The sequence below is a fragment of the Kogia breviceps genome, chromosome 9 (genome assembly GCF_026419965.1).
Source record: "Kogia breviceps isolate mKogBre1 chromosome 9, mKogBre1 haplotype 1, whole genome shotgun sequence".
NCBI classification, from domain to species: Eukaryota; Metazoa; Chordata; class Mammalia; order Artiodactyla; family Physeteridae; genus Kogia; species Kogia breviceps.
The window spans coordinates 76,933,699-76,949,076 of NC_081318.1; the positions used below are offsets into that span (position 1 = coordinate 76,933,699).

The window sequence follows — 15,378 nt, forward strand, 5'->3', positions numbered from 1 at the left end:
CATTCTTGAAGGGCATAGCTCTTGGTTAATAATCAGATAAAGTAATTTCATGTCATACTAAAGTGTTCGTGTTCACTATCATAGTGGAAATATTCTTGCTCAATGAAATTGCATTTTTCATAAGAATTTCTTTAAACATGAAGGAAAAACTAAGTATGAAATTTGATACTACGTGGCATTAAGTGGAGGAACATTCACCATCTTTGGGACACTGAAGCCTTTCAGCAGACACCACCCCAACTAGGGAAACTCCAGCCTCTCAGTTTTGCACTGATTACTTGTCTAGGTTTGTGAGAAAATTATAAAGTCAAGTCTGTGTGGCTGCCTAAGGTTACAGTGGAGACATGTGACATGGTAACGCTTATGGAGATTTTTTCCTTTTATCTTTTTTAGAATGAGGTTCAGTTTTTGTTTTTTTTTTACAATATGAGCCCACTAAAAGCTGCAATATCTTGGGGGACAGAGATGACATAATCTACATTTCCTGAAACTTCTACAATGAAGACATAGTGTGTGCCAGATAAATGCTTGATGGAAGGTGATAGTGATAATAATTCCAAATGTGAGGGCATTAATTTATTCTTTGCAAAGCTTCTTAGTATACTTTATCTAATTCTCGCTTCATCAAAGCTAGGTAAGGCAAGAGAAAGAACAAGGTGAAACGGAGTACAAACAAGAGTGCTCCTGGCCATTCAATATGTGCGTTCTCTGCAGCTTCCTTGTAACCAACTGTCTACTTGGCATCTCCATGTGGCTGTTTAATAGACATTTTAAAATCAAGTGGCCAACACATAACTTTTGATTCCCTAACCTGTCCCCATTTAGTCTTCCTTTCCTCCTTGAATGGTCTCACCATCTGGCTAGTTATCCAAACCAAAAGTCTAACATTTAAGCTTCTTTCCTTTTTTGTCTCTCCTCGGGTGTCAAACCCATGCTCCAGTCCAATCAACTCAGGCTCCATCTCCAGCTACTTCTGTCTCTAAATCCAGCGCCCTGGTCCAGGCCAGCATCCCGGCTCTCTTGGCCACTGGAATAGCTGCACTACTGGGCTCTCCGTGTCCACCCTTGCTTCCCGGCAATGCTTTCTCTATACAGTAGCCAGAGTATTTTAAAATGTAAGTCACCTACCTACACACCTTCTGTGGCTTCTCGCTGTGCTCTCCTTACTCTGGTTTATAAATCCCAGTGCGATTCAGACCATGCCTATCTTTCTGAATTCACCTAATTCTGTGCTCCCGCCCCTACGCTTTTTTGCTTTTGTTCTCAAACACAGAATACCTATTTCTCAGTTTCTGGCCTTTTGTAATAGCTGTTGCCTCTGCCAGGAAAGTTCTTCCCTCTCTTATTCACATATCTGGCTCCATCCTGTCATCCACGTGTGAAATGTCACCCTCTGAAAAAGGCTGTCATTAGGCCACCTAGTCTGAAGTAACCAGCCAGTTTCTCTCTGTGACGTTATCCCATTTTAAAGCTGAGCTTTTTCCTTGCCTTTTTTTTTCTTAGTGTCTTACGTCTTATACTCTTTTTTTTTTTTTTTTTTTTTTGGTACGCGGGCCTCTCACTGCTGTGGCCTCTCCTGCTGCGGAGCACAGGCTCCAGACGCGCAGGCTCAGCAGCCATGGCTCACGGGCCCAGCCGCTCCGCAGCATGTGGGATCTTCCCAGACCAGGACACGAACCCGCGTCCCCTGCATCGGCAGGCGGACTCTCAAACACTGCGCCCTCAGGGAAGCTCACGTCTTATACTCTTGACTAGAAAGTATGCTGGGGCTCTGCTTGTCTTTTTCATTATTTTATCCCTACTGCTGGTCACGGAATAGACACTGTATAAATATTTTCTGAATGATTGTGTGAATGGTTGCCTTTCAAAGAATGGGGGAACCAAGAAGTTTAAAGAAAGGAATAATCTCTTATCCTGACGAAATGACCAGCAAATATGAGGCCTTTCGGCAGCCTCATTTTGGAGCAGGTTGGCTTTTCTGCTTCTCAGGCCACATGGTGGCATCGACCATCACCCATGTCTGCAAAGACCTGGTTGGGGCTGTGAGCATCCCATAGCAGGCATGCTGCCTTTGACATTTTGACTAAGCTATTCATCTTTTCCAGGATCAAGTGTTAGTATTTCTTGCAGGTTTTTCACTTTCAGAGGGTGAAGAGGAATGATGTGTCGCGGGGGTAGCATCTAGGAGAACCGGGATTAGTGTGTTCGTGCTCCTTGCTGTCGACCTGGAACTAGTCTAATCCCCTCTCTACCTGCACTTTTCAACACGGCATCAGAAACCGACTCCGATGTTCCCCATGCTATTCTGGAATTTAGTGTAATTCTCTTCTTAAGTGTGCACTTACGATTTGCTTGCTCACTGCATTCTGAGTTCTTAAAAATTGGGCGTATTTTGACCATGTAGGTAAGAAGTACATGGGCTGCAAAGATAGCCACATGGAAAATCCTCAAGCTTCTTAGTGTCACATAATCTTCGACTAAACACCCTGTGGACATCATTATGGAAGGTTACAGAATAACCTGGAATAATCGACCTGCTTTGTAGGGACATTAAAGGGAACACCCTATGTTAGAATGTCTAAACTCTTTGAGAGGAAGATAATGCAAATTCAAGGTCTTCTTGCAAGGAGTAACAACAGCAAAAAGCCCCACAAGACTCTGCAATTATTATTTTTTTCCCCTAAACGCTTTTTAGTGTATTGAAGGGGATTGTAACTTGTATTTTCTGCTTCTCTTTTTCTGTTTCATCTGTAGCTTTTGCCAGTGCATTTTTTTATTATGTAAAAAATATTCTCGTTTTGGTACATGCTGCTGAATATAGCAGAGGAAATTACTGTTTTATGAGTTTACCATCTCAATTACTTTGCCTTTCATAAATATTTCACATATGCTCCTGTATTAGCCCATCTGTTATTCCCCAAGGTAGTAAAATATGTGAAAGAGGAAAGTGCTGTCATTTTCGTGTGTGTGTTTGTGATGAGCTTTTCTATGATTTTAGTGAAATTCTCACGAGATTTTTAATGGCGTAAGTTTAACCTATTTTCTTAAGTGAGGTTGGGCAGATTTCTATAATCATCCTTTTTGTCAGAAATAAGAGGTGTGCAGGCTTATTTTTGGCTTTTCTGGGAGTGGGGGTGAGTAGCAGCTGTTAATCTAGGCTAACGTGGTACTTTTTGCTATTTAAAGTGAAAAGTGAAGATAGCTGAAAAAGACCTAATAAGTTCCACAGCTGACCACAGAAGAACACTTCACACCCATCAAAAGGTACGTTTTGCTTCACAAACTTGGTGAAGCTTTAGAGATCAATGCAGCCAAGTGGCAGCTTTGTCTAGCACCGTGAAATCCACTTTTCTTGTACCAGTAAAGCAGAGACTGGCCAGGCTTTGGAGAAAATGACCTGATTTTTTCTAAGTAACTGGGCCCTCAATCAATGCTAAACATTTATTTAATAGATTCTTATGGATGCCAAGTCTGTTAGTCAATTTAGTGACTGAGACTTAGTTCCTGAGAATCAGTGTGTTACACTGTGTAATAGATCAGACTTGGAAAAAAATAAAACAAACATTTAAACAGAAAAGACATTCCAGTCTGTTCCCATCTGTTCCATTTCCTCGCTCCTGGTGACCCCAAATAATTTCTCCCAGCATGTCTGTTTGTTTAGATATTTTAATTCTGTGGTCATGGAATACAATTTCCATCCGTTATTTGTTGCCTTGTCTTCCTGCTTTGTCATTGAACCTGGTTTTTTACTCATCACCTTAATTTACCTGTGCTAGGGCCCCTTGGTCCCATTTCCAAAGAAGTATATGTGTTGATAATGTTGTCTGGGCAGATGTGACACTGCTAGCCACTTGTTTGGTAGACTTGCTATGTCAGAGATTTCTCAGTGGGAAACTGATAATCCATTATTAATAAAAGTGGGCTAGATTCTCAGGGGGTGTTTCCCCCTTTATGACCAAAGTAATTGTCTTAAATTGTTACTAGTAATCTTAAGAGGAAATCATATTCATTATGATGTTGGATAGAAATCTGTAAACATAAGATTTAGTTTCCAAGTGTGGAGTTAGAACTTACGAAAGCAAAGACTTCTACATTCGGTGATTCATTTCTTAGGAGACAAGGTTCATGGGAAGAGAAAATACGGCATGTACCTTTTTATAGACTGCGATGCAACTTAATTACCTCATGAACAGAAACTCCACTTGGTCTTCAACTTAATACCTCAGTTCACTGTTGCCACGTCATGCTGTCCTTTCCAATCGTGTTCTTTTATTCTCTCTTCCCTCCCCCAAGAAGTACCAAAGTTGGATGCACAATAATTTGTAAATAAAGAGACTCAAGAATTTTTTGTACTATTCTACCTATTTTTCATTCTTCTCACATCCTCTTAGTTGCTGAACATCTCCTGTCTCCCCTCTTTTCTATCCAAATGTGTTTTCAGGCAAGAAGCAGAAACTCATTCACCCCAAGGCTCAAACAACTAATAGGAGCTATAAGTGCCACTGCATCTAGGGATCCAAATCAAAAGCCAAAAGGGTTAAACTCTAATAAAATAATGTCAGGCATTACTCCTCCCTTCTAGTGGAGCTGATCCTGTTAGCCTCACCTTCCAGTTATCCACAGCATCTGCACACTGTATTAGCTTCCATTGCTACCAAGCTGATTTAAGCCACCATCATCTGGGTTAGGCAGTAGCCTCCTAAATGAGGTCTCTGCCTGCTTGCTGTCTTATATTCTGCCCACACAGCCAAAACCATGCTTTTAAAGTCAGGTCCTGCCACAGTTCCGATGAAACCCTTCAAGTGTTTTCTCAGTTCTTGCAACAGAAAAGTAAAAGTCCTTACAGTGACTTCCAAAGTCCTACAAGATCTGCTCCATCTTTGTCCTCATCTCCTGTCACTTTCACCTTTATTCATTTCCCTCTAGCCTCATTGGCCTCTTTGATGTTCTTCTAACTTTGGACCTTTGCATTTGCTGTTCCCTCTGCGTGGAATGTCTTTACCCCAGATATCGGCCTGGCTCCCTTCTTTCGTTTCCATCATGTCTCTGTTCAGTGTCACCTTATCAATTCCTTCCACTCTATAAAAACAGTAACTCTCTGTATCCTCAGTCCACCTTATTTGCCTATATTCCATATTCTTTTCTTCATATCACTTATCAACACCTGAGTTATTAAGCATTGTCGGTTTGTCTGTCTGTGCCCCCTCTTGCCTGATTAGAATGCAAGCACCATGAGTGTAGAGTTGGTCTGTTTTGTTTATTACCACATCTCCAGTGCCTAGAGCTGAGCCTGGGCACAAAAGTTTCTTCAATGAAGGAGTGAATTATCCATCAAATTGGTCACATTTACTTGGGTAGTGGTTTCTCTCCCAAACCCTCTGAAATTATTCCAGGTAAGGCAGACATGTTAAAAATTCTTTTTCCATATGAGTAGGCATTTTCCTGCTATAGGCACAGAGATATTTCCATGTATAGATGTACTCCAGAGAATTTCACTAAAAATGAAAAGGAAGTCATAAAAATAGCATATAATAAATTAATGTTAGACCCTTTGCTTTGTTTTAAGGTTTTGATCATCTGAGATCAATATATGGACACTATTTGATTAAATACATATTTTCTTTTTTCTTGACATATATACATAGTTCTCAGCATGGTACCCTGTTCCCAAAGGCGTTAATAAATTTGGGGTTACGTGGAAATGCAGATGACTATACGTATCTCTCATAACAATAGCAGACTCGCTGGTTTAGGAACTCTCTTTGAACTACTGTGTTTACATTCTGTTCTGATGTACAATACAGAAGAGAAACTGTACAATGTAATGTAATTCAAGAAAGTGATGCTTTTAAAAAACTATGGAAATGAGAGAAATTATATCTGACATAAACATTAACTATATTCGTCTTCATCAAATCACATTTTCTAAGAAGCTTAGTGTGTAGCCTCTTTGGAATATCAATGCCACACCTTGTCTGTGTGCAGCCTGGGTGTGGGGATACCGGGGTCTCAAAGAGACATGATTTATGCTGTTGAACTCCCTGGTATGGGCTTTTGAGAGGAACACAAGTCTGTCCTCATGCTGGTAGAACGAGATGCTGTCATTTGTGGTGCTTAAGAGAAAGCTTTTAACTTGAAAAAAATCATTGCATGTGCAGATGCTAAGCTTCTCACTGTCAGAATTGTCTCTGAGATGAATTTTGTAACTGAGCTGGGGCAAAAAATCCAGAGGCCACAGGAGCCATAGAGCAGCTTTTGAGAGTTTTATCTATGACTTCAGTTATCAAATTCCTTAAATTACCTAATAGATGGGACGCTGGTTTTCTCATCTATAAGTGTGTTTGTTAGAATAAATGATCCTTAGCATCCCTTCCAGCTCCAGTCTGTGTATTAAAGAAGGTGGGCTAGAGCTGCTTGGGGAAAACCAAGCAAAATAGTAGATGTAAAGAGAAAATGATTTAAGGGTTGTTTAGAGTGGTTGTGAGAGAAGTAAATGGAAATGTCAAATAAAAGAAGGAGAGGTATTAAACATCAATTTCCTAATGTATATAGGATTACCTTTTATAGCTGGAGACTATCCTCTCATCCTCAATGAGGGAATGAAAGGGAATAGAAAGAATGAGGTTCTCAGGAGTGCTGTGGACTTTGCTCTCTTAAGGGAAAATGGATTGACATCTATCTGATTTGGATGTACTAGGTGTATTCTGCCTGGAAGCAAATGGCTCAACTTGCTGAAAACTCTAGGCTGTTCCTACGTTGGTCAGAGAGGATTTATGTTTATAATATACTTATGCCTGTGGCGAAGAAGACGTTCATTTCAGTCTGGGTTGCCAAATAACTTCCTAATTTGCTGGCCAGTTATCATGGGACTCCCTGAACTGTAAAGTGCAGGTATATTATGCTGTTTTTCTGGACTAGCACTGTAGAGAAGAAACTTGGCATTATGTGCTTTTTTTTTTTTTTTTTTTTTTAAATTCCTGTTCAGAGTTGAACAATGGCTTGCCCCAGCAACTGAGGTATCTTCAAAGCTTGGCCATTGATAAGTACAAAAGCTTGTCCTCATGCACTTGATTTCTGTTGCTGAAGCTCTGTGGCAAATTATACTGTGAAACTAGAAGACGGTTCCCTCGATCTTTTTAGACTGCTGCTTTCTTTTTATAATGTGCAAATGCTTAGTGATAAAGAATAATTCTATTAATTGAGCAGTTCACACATTACCACCTAGACAAGTGACTTTCTGAATAAGGTTGTGGCAGACAAAATCAATCTCCATATGCCCACGGCTCCTCCGGGACCCAAATCTGGGCATCATTAATTAGCAGAAGCCTCTTGGCTGATCTTAATGATAATGACATATATATATATATATATATATATATCTGAATGATCACCAAGAGCAAGAGAAATATGCATCCCCGTAGGACCACGTCTGGGTACATAATAGCTCTGAAGACTGTTGGACACACTCCATTTCTTTCTTCTCCCCACCCGTCGACGCTGATGCAAACCCATATTAGTGTCAACAATATTCTGACCTGTGCAGGGTCTATAGCACTTTATGCTGCCAAACCTCACGTGTGCATCCAGCTTGTCTCCCTCAAACTGACGCCATTCGCTTACACTCTGCACCCATGCTGGTAGAACAAGATGCTGTTGGTGTAGTGCTGAAGGGAAGGCTTTTAATTAAAAAAAAAAAAAAGATCATTGAATTTGCAGATGCTAAGATTCTCAGCATACGTTCTTGATTGCCTGTCTTTGGGAATCAGCTGTGGGAAGCTCCTTTGCTTCTAAAGCTGAACAAAACAAAGAATGACCTCTTTTTTTTTTTTTTTTTTCCTCTTCCAAATTCAAAGGATGTTTACTTATGTGTGTGGGTGTGAGAGCAGCATTATAAATATGAGCTTAGGATTTCAGGGTCTCTGAGTTGTACTGCTATTGGAAGGTACATTCCCACCTTCAGTAAATGTTTCTTGAGTGGCCAGTTGCTTCTATGGGAGAAATGCCTTCTGTGGAGGGTTCGGACAGCAATGGGGGAAATGCCTGTGCTGGGATGTGGCTGTTGGCATCATGAGGCAAAGGATGGGACTTCAAGGGCCTCCACTTCTCTGAACCCAGGGCCTCCTTTCTCTTTGAGGGCATCTAAGTGGAACTCCCTGCTCTGCACTGATAGCAGTGGATGAAGCAGACAGAATGGTTTGGGCCAAGGTTCTCAAACCGCTTTCCTTGGAACATCTCTGTTGAACCAGCTGGAGTATCTGTTACCGACCAGACTTCTGGCCTTTACCAAGACCCCATGATACAAAGGGTGGGGCCTGGGAATCTCCATTTCAAAGAGGTTTTTTTTTTAAATACACAAATATTGGGGACAACTGGCCTATGGGTACACTGAGTGGGGAAAAGTTACTGTTTCTGACTCCCACTGTATGTAATCAGATACAACTAAAATTGGTCTCTTTTGCATACAGCAATATGTAAACATTTCTCAAACGGTGAGGTTTCCAAGACGTCCTTAACGATGTTCTTTCTTCCATGCCTGCTTCTGAGTTTTGCCATGCTTTTCTATCTTTTTGGAGCAACTTCTCAGATTTTAAAACCCGCTAACTGATCTTCTTGCTGCTGTCAGCCACTTTAGCTGCTGTCAGGGAGCTCACTTAGACTCCAAAGTGATGTGGTATCTCTACTACCGTCTCGCCAGAGAATTAACCCTGAATTAATATGGCTGCACCTTCCAGTCAAGGTGACTTCTTAGTATTGCATAAGGTTAAGTGTGTCATGTCACTTAATCCCTGCTAAGAGTGCAGTACCAGTTGGATTTGGGATTTGGAGAGTGCGGCATAATAAAAATGGCCACGAATTCTTTTAGCGGTGGAGTCTGCCTCCCTCCCCTTGAATCTGGGTGGGCTCTGTCCTGCTGTCTGGGTCCCTTGTGGAGAGGCATCCCACCAAGGCACCATGTATGAGAGTGAATCACTGTGGCCCCTCCAGATCAGTTCAGTCTCAGCTGACACCACAGAAGGACCCCAGTCAAGGCCTTGCAGAACAGGTGGACTGCTCAGTCAAGCCCTGCCTGAATTCCTGATCCACTAAATCAAGAGAGATAACAAAAGGGATTTCTTTTAAGCCACTAAATTTGGGGGAAGTTTGTTATGAGGGAATAGATAACTAAATGTGTCTGTGCGGGGGGTAACGCCGTTGCTATACCAGCTTACTCTCGTCCATACATGGGGTTTTCGTTTTTACCTCTGGAGGCACTAAGTCAGAAAAATAGCGGCAATGCTGGTAACAATAATCCATTGGAATAAAATGCCTGCAAATACTTAACCAGAAGAACGTAAATTATGTACAACCTAAGGAAAACATATGCTGTACTTAATGAATGCAGAGCAGTTTAAGGATTTTTCTTGATTCTTTAAAGAGTACTTCCCAGTATTTAGGAGGGAAATGGATATTAACTGAGCTGAATCTATAATGGAGGAAACAGGCACTGAAATATTAAACCAGTTGCTTAAATTTTCATCATAGTGGGTCAGTAACACGTTTATACATAGAACTAGATCCCATAGGCAAGTGGCTTTCAAATATCTTTGATTGCAGTTCATAGAAATAAATATTTTACCTGAACCTGGTACCTATACGTAAACTTGAGCAAACTTGGTGAAATACTATTTACCCTGTTACATATGATGCACTCTAAGATACTTTATTCTCTTCTATTTTTATATTATTATTATTATTTTTAAACGTCCAGGTCAGTTTTATTTTATTTAATTAATTAATTTGGCCATGCCGTGCAGTATGCAGGATCTTAGTTCCCTGACCAGGGCTCGAACCCGTGCCCCCTGCGTTGGGAGTGCAGGGTCTTAACCACTGGACCACCAGGGAAGTCCCTCTATTTCTGTTTTTAAAAAATGCTGGTCAAACATATTAAATAAATTTCATGACCCATTAATGGATTACATTCTACAGTATGAAAAACACTGCCCCAGACACTAACCTTCCTGGGGCCAGGGATTGTGTCCTATTCACCACTGTGCTTAGAAATTTCTGGTATATAGAAGGCATTCAGGCATTTAATGACTTTAATGAATTTCATGACAGTGGCTCCAATTGATTAAAATGGGAAGGGTACTAATCACAGGTCAGGAAATCCAGTGTCAACTCTTGAATCATTGTATATCCTTGAGAAGTAACTTCTCTTATTTTCTCACCTATAAAATACAACTTGTGATATCTTGTACACATGGGATAAAATGAGCCCACAAATATTAAACTATCGTGAGTAAAAGATAAAGAATTACAAATAAAAGATCAATGGATTTGTTACTTATGCACTTTGAAATGCCTAGAGATACCACTCAAATACTTCACTTTGTTACTTTACTGACACTTCTTTAATTTGGATTAATTAGGGAAAATTGTGGGAAAAATGAGATCTAAATTCACTGAGTAACGAAGTAGTCCTAAAATGTTGGGCTGGATAGACTCCTACCTTGAAGTATTAGTTGGGCCACTAGCAGATTAGATACTGAGTGACAGCTTAAGCAGGTCCATGGCAGTTGCAGTACATTGTTTTTGTGTAAATGGACGTTTCTGAAATTCTGAGGGGAGACTCGATTGGGTAAAGTGTCCTTGTTAACTCTTCAGGAATTTATTAATTCCTAGTACATACATTAGAAAATGCCACCATATCTAAATTACTGAGGTTTGGATGTATGAGATCTGAAAAGTGTCTATGGAAGACTTTAGGGACTCTGCTAAATTGTTTTAATAACAGCCAAGAGCTCTAAGCTATCAAAAAGACTCTTTCTACCCAGAGGTAAATCATGCTGCATAGCCTAGGGTAATTTTCCTTTTGTTCTCTCTGGAAAGTCTACCAAGTACGTATGTAGTTCATGGGAAATTTTGTGGCTTGTTTTCTGGATGAAGTAGCAAGATAAGGTGGTTTGGTGCCCTGGTTTTGAAATCAGAGAAACTGGCTCTTAAGTTCTGGTTCTGCCACTTTCAGTACGTGTGACCTTGGGTAGATCTCCAAGAGCTGTGAGCGTTAAATAAGCTATATCACGTGTGCATACATGTATGAAGTATTTAGCACAATGCCCAGCACAAAGGAAACAATAAATGATAGTTCTTCTTAGCTGTATTATTGTTGTTTTTATTAGTTATTATTATTAGTTATATGCCAGTTCTTTCTGGTCTGGACTAGCTAGCTTTTAGAGTTCAGCTGCTGGAAAAGAGATTTGTTTGCTCAAGAAATAAGCAGGTTTCTTTAAGTTTCAAGGAAAATTATTTCACAAGTTTTACCAGGTCCTGGGACTCAGCCCTCGTGACACCTGTAAATTTAGCTGAAAATGCAATAAGGTCTCCATCTCTATAGCAGCTGAGACAGAGGAGTGGTATACACAGTGCATCACTGAACATGTGCTGTCAGCCATCAGCCTTCCCTTTGTTTGCTAGGAAAAGGGCAGCCCTATAAAATTGTGCACTTTGTTGGAGAAACTGGGGCACTAATGTGATTGCTCACTTTGTGATGCTGAGCTATTTCGAAGTTTCCTTTCTAATCGGCTAGGGGCAAAATTGTGAAGTAGTCATTTGTCTCTGTCACTTCCAGTTCTCCTTCCCCCCACCCCCTTTCCCCTTCCTCTCCCCCCCCTTCCCCCTCATCCTGTCAGTGAATTTCTCCTACTTCATACCATAGATTAGCTGAAAATGGCTTAAAAGATTGTCCCCTTTAGCTACGTTTGTGCTTTAGATGCCTCTAAAGAATTAAATGATTCTCCAAGGATACCGTTTCAGATATTTGCAGGCCAGAAGGTGAGAGAATTCTGGCTGGGAGTTACCCTGGTGTCTTTCAGTTAGCACTGCCTTCTCAGCTGAAAAAACACTGTGTCTTTTGTCTTTGAAATAGGAGGAAGATCTATTCTAGCATTTTCCAAAGTGTATTCCATGGGATGTGCAGTTGATTTTACTGTGATCAATTACTTTTAAGAAACTGTAAATAACAAAGTGAAACAGGTTTCCCTGCTGTAGAGATTCTTAAAAACCTTTATCATGCTCATGTCAAAGGAGGTGCTTTGAACTTCCAAGTGGGTATTTAGGATGTAGCGTTTTCCACCTTATTTGATTATCTTCCTCTTTTAATTTTTATGAAGCACCTTCAGCATCTGTGTGACACAGAGCATACTTTACAGAGCACCAATCTAGTCCAACCCTCTAGGCCACCTAAGGAAGGAAACAGTAAAGTGATGTGCTCAAGGTTACCTGTTGACCTAGTTGCAAAGTCAGGACTAGAAACTTGGTTCTCTGGCTCTACAATTTGGTCAGAAATCGCATTTGTGGTTATGGATTTAATGTCTGTCATCCCTGCTAGACCGCATACTGCCCAAACCGAAACTTGACCTCTTCTGCTGTATCCTTAGCACCCAGCACAGTACCTGGCACACAGTGATCAAACCAGCACTTACTAAATTGACTTGAGATTGATTATGGGGATGGACATGTGTTGCCTGTTTCTGTCTATGTCTGTTGCTTCTCCTTCTAGCCTGCTCCCTACTACAGTGCTATATATGAAGGGGTCATACTTACACTGAGAATACGTGGTCCCAGTTCCACTGACACTGAACCTGTTCAGGTGCAGTCTGTGTGTGACCACATTCTTCTGGGGTTGAAACAGGATGATGTGCACCTTGGGTGCAAACAAACAGCCCAGGACCACGAATCCACTCAGGCTAACCGAGATGCACATGGTCGTTGTCTGCACCTATAAGAAAAGATTGCCTAGTTAAGTGTCTCGACTGTAAATTCAATACAGTGGCCCACTCAAGAGAGCACTGGTAAAAGAGCAAACTGAAAAAAAACAAATCATCCACAGTTCTGTTCTTATTCTAGCCAAACCAATACAGCAATTATATTGGATCTTCTGAGTTTGGGATGTACGTGGAAACATTGCTTAGGATTTGTAAGCAAACACTCTTCCTGTTTGGTGTCCCGAAGGCTTGCCAAGACTTCGCCTGGATTTTCTTGTTTTGTTTGTTTTCTTCTTTATTTTGTGTAAAGATATTTCTGCAGAGCCACTGAAGTCAGAATCTTCAAGAGTAAAATATCAATATTCAATGATGAAATGACCAGATAACAGATCATTTGAGTCAATCAACTTGGCTTGTTTAAGGTTTACTATATTATGAACAAATCTGGTCCTGTTTCATATTTCCATTTCTCTTTCTTGCTGGGAGCTCTATCAGCTCTTGGTTTCCCTACTCAACACTGGGGGACATTATCAACTTTCTTCTCGGGTACCTACTCTTTTAATTATTTCATTAGCATCTCTCTGGAATTTTGATACATCAGGTACTCACTGTTCCATCTTTCTGTTCTCCAGGCTTCTATGCACCCATCCTTGACAGAGAATTTTCCCTTGCTCCCTCTTTGCTTCCCCTGAAAGCAGCCCTCAGAACTAGGTTTTATCATCTCTTCTTTTCATTCCATTGCCTGCACTCTTCATCTTCTCTGCTCTCCTCATTTATCCTGGCTTCAGATCCCATAGATTTTCTGGAAAATCCCAAATTAGATTCTACATATTTAATCACTTTCAGTATGAAAAATGGAAATTAATTATTTCTTCTATCAGTTTCTACTCAGAGTAACTATGGTAAATCCTAGAGTCATTTTAGAGTTCTTTTTCCTTTTTCCCCAGCTGATGCTATTACCAGATAGCAATAATTTCTCATGCCCTGAAGTGTCTGACCTTCTTCTGTAATCAAAGGAAGCTGAAGACTGAACAGTTAACTGGAAGAGCCACGTAACTTTAGAAGACTTCTTTCTGTTTTTGATTTTTAAAAAATCAGGTTATGCTTGTATCATAATTCTTCAGACTCTGGTTTTACTTTAATTGCTGAAAGTAAATCTCTCCTCACTATCTTTTTTTTAAAATGTAATTTTATCTTTGGCTGTGTTGGGTCTTCGTTGCTGCGCGCGGGCTTTCTCTAGTTGCGGCGAGCGGGGGCTACTCTTCGTTGCGGTGCGCGGGCTTCTCGTTGCGGTGGCTTCTCTTGTGGCGGAGCACGGGCTCTAGGCGCGTGGGCTTCAGTAGTTGTGGTGCGCGGGCTCCGTAGTTGTGACTCGCGGGCTCTAGAGCGCAGGCTCAGTAGTTGTGGCTCACGGGCCCAGCCGCTCCGCGGCCTGTGGGATCTTCCCAGACCAGGGCTCGAACCTGTGTCCCCTGCATTGGCAGGTAGATTCTTAACCACTGCGCCACCAAGGAAGCGCTCTCCTCATTATCTTAAAGCTCTTGCTCCCCTAACCACTCCAGTGCTCTCCAACTTGGTCCCCAGTTTCAGGTTCTTGTCTCTTTTGTCAGCTTCTCAGAAAAGTCTACTATCTAATTCCATGATGGAAAAGCCTAACTATGTTATTTATAGCAAGTCCATTACTGACATAATTTTTTTTTACATATATGTGTAATATGGTATTAGAACTGTGCTGTTCCCTGTCTTGGTTTTGACTGTGGTGCCAATGTGAAAGCTATCAGATATCCTAGTGAGGGTGAGATCAGTTCAAATGTGCACATTTTCAAGAAAACCTTCTATAACTTTGAATCTCCTCACATACTTTAAGACATTACGAGGAGAGGAGAAGGGAGGCTTCTGTGAGGAGATCTTGCCCAAAGCTGTGCTGTGAATTCCATGCCCTCCACCCCTTAGGGGGATTGTGTCCATCTCTTCACTTAAAGCCTACAGAGGAGGGCATCACTGTGGCCCTTCACAGAAGGTTTGAGGTTTTTCTGTGGTTGGGCGGATGCTCTGGCTGGGAGCCTGATTCCTGTCTTGAAAATCTAGAAGGTGAGAAATGGCTAGTCACTTTTGTATCAGAGCAAGGAGACTTGCTGATGTATTGAGATAGTCCTTTACTCTAAAAATTTATCAAAACAAACGCTATGTGAGTGATATGCCAGACAAGATGAGCCATTGTGGGTCGTCTAGGGCCCATATGGAGGGGCCTGGAGTCCTTCTCAGAAGGAGGCTAGAGGGGAGTAGTTGGACTGTGACAACTCAGAGTAGCGAATTGCCAGCCAACTCACTCAAGGGCTTGCGGGAGAAAAAGGCCAGCAGGACCTTTCTGATGATCAGGTGAAAACACCCTTTAATCATCATCCAGGTTATCCCAGGGATGTGTCTTTAGTCACGGTGGACTTAGAGATAATAAAGTCATCCTGTTATGTAAGAACCATCCTACTTCTTCCTTATTATTCTCTAACCGGGCCTGAGAGGGAAATACCAACTGGTGGACTGGGGAGTGTGAGCTGGGAGAAAGGGGAAGCCAACCACTGCAGCTCCAAGGCAGGCCAGACCTCAGGAGAAAATGATACTGAATGTTAAGTCATGA

The 15,378-nt window shown here is 41.3% G+C and overlaps 1 protein-coding gene across 1 annotated transcript in view; it reads right to left on the minus strand.

The window, feature by feature from the left end:
- The window catches only part of GRM3 (glutamate metabotropic receptor 3), a 243,861-nt gene that overhangs the window by 1,544 nt on the left and 226,939 nt on the right, over positions 1–15,378 (minus strand). Inside the window, exon 5 of the mRNA XM_059073561.2 lies at positions 12,583–12,757. Coding sequence (XP_058929544.1) covers positions 12,583–12,757 — 175 coding nt within the window. The remainder of the gene's footprint in view (positions 1–12,582; positions 12,758–15,378) is intronic.